At 48.1% G+C, this 5,832-nt stretch overlaps 1 protein-coding gene across 1 annotated transcript; it reads right to left on the bottom strand.

Annotated features, from left to right (window-relative positions):
- Nucleotides 1-325: 325 nt before the first annotated feature.
- LOC148003066 (transmembrane protein 92-like) lies at nucleotides 326-3,992 on the bottom strand. Its single transcript, XM_087575164.1, has 4 exons — nucleotides 3,912-3,992; nucleotides 1,279-1,301; nucleotides 720-803; nucleotides 326-578 (listed from the first exon to the last, which is right to left on the bottom strand). The coding sequence occupies exons 1-4, from the start codon at nucleotides 3,990-3,992 to the stop codon at nucleotides 326-328; spliced, it is 441 nt and encodes a 146-aa protein (XP_087431290.1).
- Between the last annotated feature and the right edge of the window lie 1,840 nt (nucleotides 3,993-5,832).

The raw sequence follows: 5,832 nt of genomic DNA on the forward strand, positions 1-5,832 counted from the left end.
GGGACAGTGGTATACCAAATCAATAAATTAATTCACAGGACAAATGACAGAATGGGATAGGCAGTCATTCCATGGTCTTTGGCTTCCTCCAAGAAAGAGGTTTGTGTGTGACGTAGCTCAAATGGTTGCATATCGAGTCCCTCTCCTCTGGCCTCTAGGGCGCTCAGGCCAGAGACTGTAGGGAGGAGGTGGTTCTGTGCGTGTTGAGTTCAGGACAACCTGCAGGAGAAGAGGCACATTTGCTTTATTTGGAGTCTGCTTATAAAAAGAACAAATGTGGTTGGCAGAGCCCTTCCCAGTCCATGGTCCCTCTGCCTGCAAAGCATTATTTCAGCAGGTTGGACAGCCGGCTATGAAACACATTAGGTATTGGGACAGAAAGACCCACCTGACTGTAGGTTGGTAGGGGATCCAAGGAGGTGACCCAAATGCTCTCTAGGGGTGCGATGGAGGGTGCATCTGGAGGAGTCTGATGATCAGCTGCTCTGAGGTCATGGTGTAGTCGTTTGCACTTGGACATCACAAGGCCACAGATGCACAGGAGGACGATAATGACCAATAAGGTGATGAACACGATCCTAGGGAGGTGGGCATGGTATTGTCATAAGTGCCGAGGCCATGCTCCCTTGCTCAACCTCCTCCCTCCCTCACCCTCACCCTCCCTCTGGTGAACCCAGCCCTCAGTGAATGATGCCCTGGAGGGGTGAACCTGTGCTTACTTGAGGGGGTCATTTTCAGGATCCAAGATCTTGCTTTCCTGACAGCATTCATTCCCACAGCATCTGAATCCTTTGGGGCAGTGTCTAGTCAGGACGAACAAGCATGGGGAGATACTGATGACATCGCAGCCTCAAAGCAAAGGGTCCCTGCTTCCCTAGACACCTAGGCCCTCAAGTGCAAGTCACCCTTAGTGTGTGGGGGTACAGATCCCTCTGGGGCTCCCTGGGAGGGATTGGGGTATGGACCTGAGACTTGGGTTCAAAGTTCTCCATGGCAGTAGTGTGCCCTTGTTCCTCAGGCAGACTGGTCTGCTGAGGATCTTACACAGGAGGCAGGAGTGGGATACTGACCATTTGTCTCCCCCCTCCCACCTATGGAAGGTTGGGAATTAGCAAGAGTTACAGACCTGCAGATCCCATGGTTGGGTAAGGTGACAGGGGCTGTGGTTTCAGCATAGTGATTTTAATTAGGTGTCTGTCACCTTATCCAGGGCCGAATCTGAGCACACACCTGACCCCCTTGCCTTTACTGACATCATCGACAATGTCCCATACTTACAGGTCTTCACAGTTATTCACAGTCTGTGGGAGGAAAAAGACAGAGTTCAGAGGTCAAAGCCTGGGAGTTGGGTCTGGGATATTAGAGTGCTTGTTCAGCATGGCAATAGTACTTGCTACTTAGTACAGAACTCAAGAGAAGGCTGGACTATCCACGGCTGCACAAACAAGGTGAGGCAATATAGGAAACAAGAAACTATGTCTCAATAAGAAGTAAAGCTAGATATTGTATATCGTTTCAGACAGGCCCTCCCTCCCAACTACCATGTCCAGGTTCAAAAACAGAAGCCTACCTCTGCCTACCCAAGTGCTAGGCTTAAAATCTTGACTTACCAAGGGAGCCCCCTAACAAGTTTGTATTGACACAGGCAAGGGTCTACTGGCTTGTCCTGGCTAGCCTGGAATTCAGAGATCTACTTGTCTCTGCCTCAAACTTCTGCATTAAAGATGGTCACCCTAACCCTGGCTCCCTCTTGGAAATTGTCCTATGAAGCTTCCCATAGTGGATCCTTAGATTCAGAGACTCCCAGAAAGCAACCTAAGCACCACGTTGCACCTACACCCTTGATTCACTGTCATCAGTCGACACCACTCTGGGAGTTCACTAAACACACTCATGTCCTATCCATCCTCAGGTCCCCATTGCAAACCCTTGCCCTGTATCCTTCAGTATTTTGAGACGCTCAGGGTCTCGGTACAGATTCCCGTGCTGTCATTAGCAGTACTGTGTAAGCTCTTAATTAGAACTCTCTTCCTCCAGGTATTAAGGCATTGCCCTCTCTGGCTACTTCACTTCAAAACATCACCATGTGTGGTGGTGCATGCCTCCAATCTGAGAACTCCACAGTTTCTAGGGTAGCTAGACGTAGACCCTATGTCAACCAATGAAGACTAGGAAGGCAGCTTGGCTTTTCTAATGATCCTTACAATATCCTTTCTCTTGTTAAAGAGAAGAGGAAAGGACAGGTGACAATCACAGCTGGGTCATCTCCTCTCAATGCTCACAGTCCCTGTGTTCTTTGGTAAGGATGGGTACAGTAAGCTGAAGACACAAGGGCCCAGGAACTCATACACATGCTCCTTTCTCTCGGGCCCTCCCTCCCTCCCTCCCTCCCTCCCTCCCTCCCTCCCTCCCTCCCCGTCTCCCTTCTCCTCCCTCGTACTCCATTCTTACATTCTCTCTCTCTCTCTCTCTCTCTCTCTCTCTCTCTCTCTCTCTCTCTCTCTCTCTCTCTCTCCTCTCGCTACTCTCCCCACTTGTGCAAATAACACTGTCTTGTCTTGGATTGTATTTTTTTCAAGTCAAGATTTCTCTGTGCACCCCTGGCTGTCCTGGAACAGACTCTGTAGACCAAGCTGGCCTAGGAGTCAGATCCACCTGCCTCGGCCTCCCCAGTGCAGGGAATAAAGGTGTGTGCTGCTAACACCACTGGGCTCCTCTGCTAACTACATTTAAACAGCAGTTAATGCAAGCATGGTAGACCCAGCATGTAACTCCTTTTAATTCCAATGCTGAGATACCAATGCAGGTCTATGGTGAATTCACAGTCAGTACAATCTACATAGTGTCAGCTTGTATCAAAAAAAAAAATGACAGGTTTAATAATCTGGATCCGGATTATTCCCTGACCCACCTTAACCATGTGGTCAGATCAGGATGGTTGGGAGCCTGAATATTAGTAACCATGGATTTATCAGATCTGATTGGTGTTTTGACAACACTTGTAATTGGATCTGCAGAGAGGGTCAAAAAGGATGGGGAGGTCCCAGATGGGAATCGTCTTGAACCTGGGTTCACTCATACGTGGCCTTGGATGGAGAATTAGGGGCTTCAAACAGCCAATGAGCACTGTTCTGGGGAGCTGACTTGGGAAGTCACTTACCATAGGCACACCACCCAGAATATTATCAACCAAGATTGTAAATTTGATCCCAGTACTCCAGAGGCAGTGGCAGAGTTGAGGCCATCCTGGACTAACGAGTTCTAGTATATCCTCAGCTAGAGGAACCATGTCTCAAAAAACAAAAGAAACCAAAAGATTGTAGGTTTAAAAGGCTTCTTCTGACTACTTCTCAGGAAAACCTGCCAACCCAAGTCACTTAAAGAGTTTGAAGAGATAGAGAGCTCCAATCCTGCCTCCCTGAGATCACAGCAGGAGGTCACCCAGCCTAGGAAGCCATGTTAACTGTGTGATCAAATTCAAACTAATTAGAGAAGTGAGAGAACCTCCACCTCCCTGGTACACAAGCAGATAAGTCAGAGTGAACCAAAAAACTACACCACAATGTCATGCAGGGTCAGGGAAGCAGAGACACCTGATCCAGACAAGCAAGACCTCAGGATCCTCAGCCTGACTGAGAGGCATGCAAAGGCGAAACCGGGGGTCAGAGCCCCTATTCAGGGCTGTGCTTGGAGCCAGATCCCAGTTAACAACACAGTCCTGCCCAAAATAGGGGCCCAGGTTTACCCAGGGCCTCCTTGTCGACCCTACTTCCACTTTCCCCAAACAGAGTAGGAAGGAAGTTACCAATGCCTGCTGTTAAGGGAATTCCTGTCAAGATAAAGCTGAGACAGGGCTCCAAGGCAAGCCTCTGCCCCCAAAGAGTCCTCCAAAGTCACAGAGTCCTGCTTACCTCATTGGAGCTTACTCCTTGCAATCCGAATAGTGTTCCGAAGATCATGGTGAGGGCTCCTGGGACCCAGGCTTCCTGCATCCTGGCAGGAGGGCCAATGAGCTTAGATGTGTAAGGACCCAGGAACTGGGCAAGACCTTACCAACTTCTCTCCACCTATGGGGCCCAGCAGTGGTGTTGGGCTGGACCAGGTCTTAGAGCCTAGCCAGAGCTCAGGGAAGAGAAGTAGAGAGGAGCTGGCCTTGTTGAGTTTGAGGATGGAGGAATTGGGAGGTTAGCAGAGTTTGATATACCAACTTGGTGAGTTGGATGGAGCAGAGCACTCTAGAACTTAGTCTGTTGTTCTGTGCTTAAATAGTGTTTAGAGCAGGGCAAGACCACACACCTTTAATCCCATCTCTAAGCAGGCACAGCTCTGTGAGTTCAAAACTACAATCTATTGGATCCGGGACAGCCAGGGTTAAATTTCAAAAGCCCAGTGGTGTTAGCACAAGCCTTTAATTCCCCAGCACTCAGGACAGAAAGAGGTGTATCTCTGAGGCTAGCCTGGGCTACGGAGGGGGTTCCTGGACAGCCAAGACTTCACAGAGAAACCCTTTGGGTGTCAGGAGGGGAAATGTCTGGGGAGGCGACTCAGGGGTTAGGAGCAGCTGTCCTTGGACCTGGATTCTGTGTCCAGCATCTTCATAGAAGATGGCTCATAATCATCTGAAAGTCTACTTTTAGATCATCCCATTTTCTGAATTCTGAGGGCATCATGCATGCATATGGTGTACATACATGAGGCCAATCAATACTCATAGAAATAAAAATGACATAAATATACCTTAAACAAAACAAACCTTTAAGGCCAGTCAGGTGATTCAGTGGGGATGGAGAGATAGGAAGAGGGAGAACAAAAGGTGGAGAGGGAGAAGGCCGGAGAGATGGCTCAGTGGTTAAGAGCACTCAGTGCTCTTCCAGAGGTCCTGAGTTGACATCATGGCAAGCTCTGAGTTGACATGGTGGCTCACAACTATGTGAAATGGGATCTGATGCCCTCTTCTGGTGTGACTGAAGACAGTTAACAGCGTAGTTATATATAAAAAATAAATAAATCTTTAAAAATAGGTGAAGAGGGAGAGAGCAAGTGAGGGTGTGCATGAATAAAAAATTATAATTTAAATGATTCTTATTATTCTTTTAATTTTTCCATTCAGTGTTTCTGTGTGTAGCTCTCTTTGTCCTGGAACTCACTCTGTAGGCCAGGCGGGCCTCCAACTGAAGACACACACCCCTTAGGTGTCCATAGGATGGGGATTAAACACATATGCCACATCTATCCCATATAAAATACCCTTTAAGTGAAAATTTTAAATTCAATCCAAGGGGTGGTGAAACACAGCTTTAGTCCGAGAATGTGGGAGGCCAAAGTAGGCAGATCTTTCAGCTCAATGCTAGCCTGGTCTCAAGAGGGAGTTGGAGGATAACCAAGGCTACTCAGAGAAACCCTGTCTCAAGAAATCAAAATCAATACAGAAAACAGGAGAGATCCTCTCAACACTGAATGGTGCTGTCCTTGCCGAGAGACAGGGAGGCATATGATGGGAAGGAGGCAGAGACTGGGGAAAGGCAAGTCAGTGAAGGAGAAGGATAATGGGGTATGTGTCACATAAAAGGTGCCATTCCTTTGTGCTTTGACCAAGAGGGGAAGAAAAGACCCTGAGTTGGGGAAGAAACACTTTGGCACAGCGTTCCCCACAGCACTGGGTTATAAGTGGGCCCTCCGTTTTGTAATTTGTGAGAGATGTTGGTATCTTTCCTTTCTTCTGAAGAAGAAATCGTGGCTAAGCACTTTGTCCATTGTGACCAAAAAGTAGGTGTCCCTCACAGCGACGAGAAGGCCAGGTGGGATTCATGTTCAGAATCAGGGAGTGAGAAT

The sequence above is a fragment of the Rattus norvegicus genome, chromosome 10 (assembly GCF_021556685.1).
Source record: "Rattus norvegicus strain SHRSP/BbbUtx chromosome 10, alternate assembly SHRSP_T2T, whole genome shotgun sequence".
NCBI lineage: Eukaryota > Metazoa > Chordata > Mammalia > Rodentia > Muridae > Rattus > Rattus norvegicus.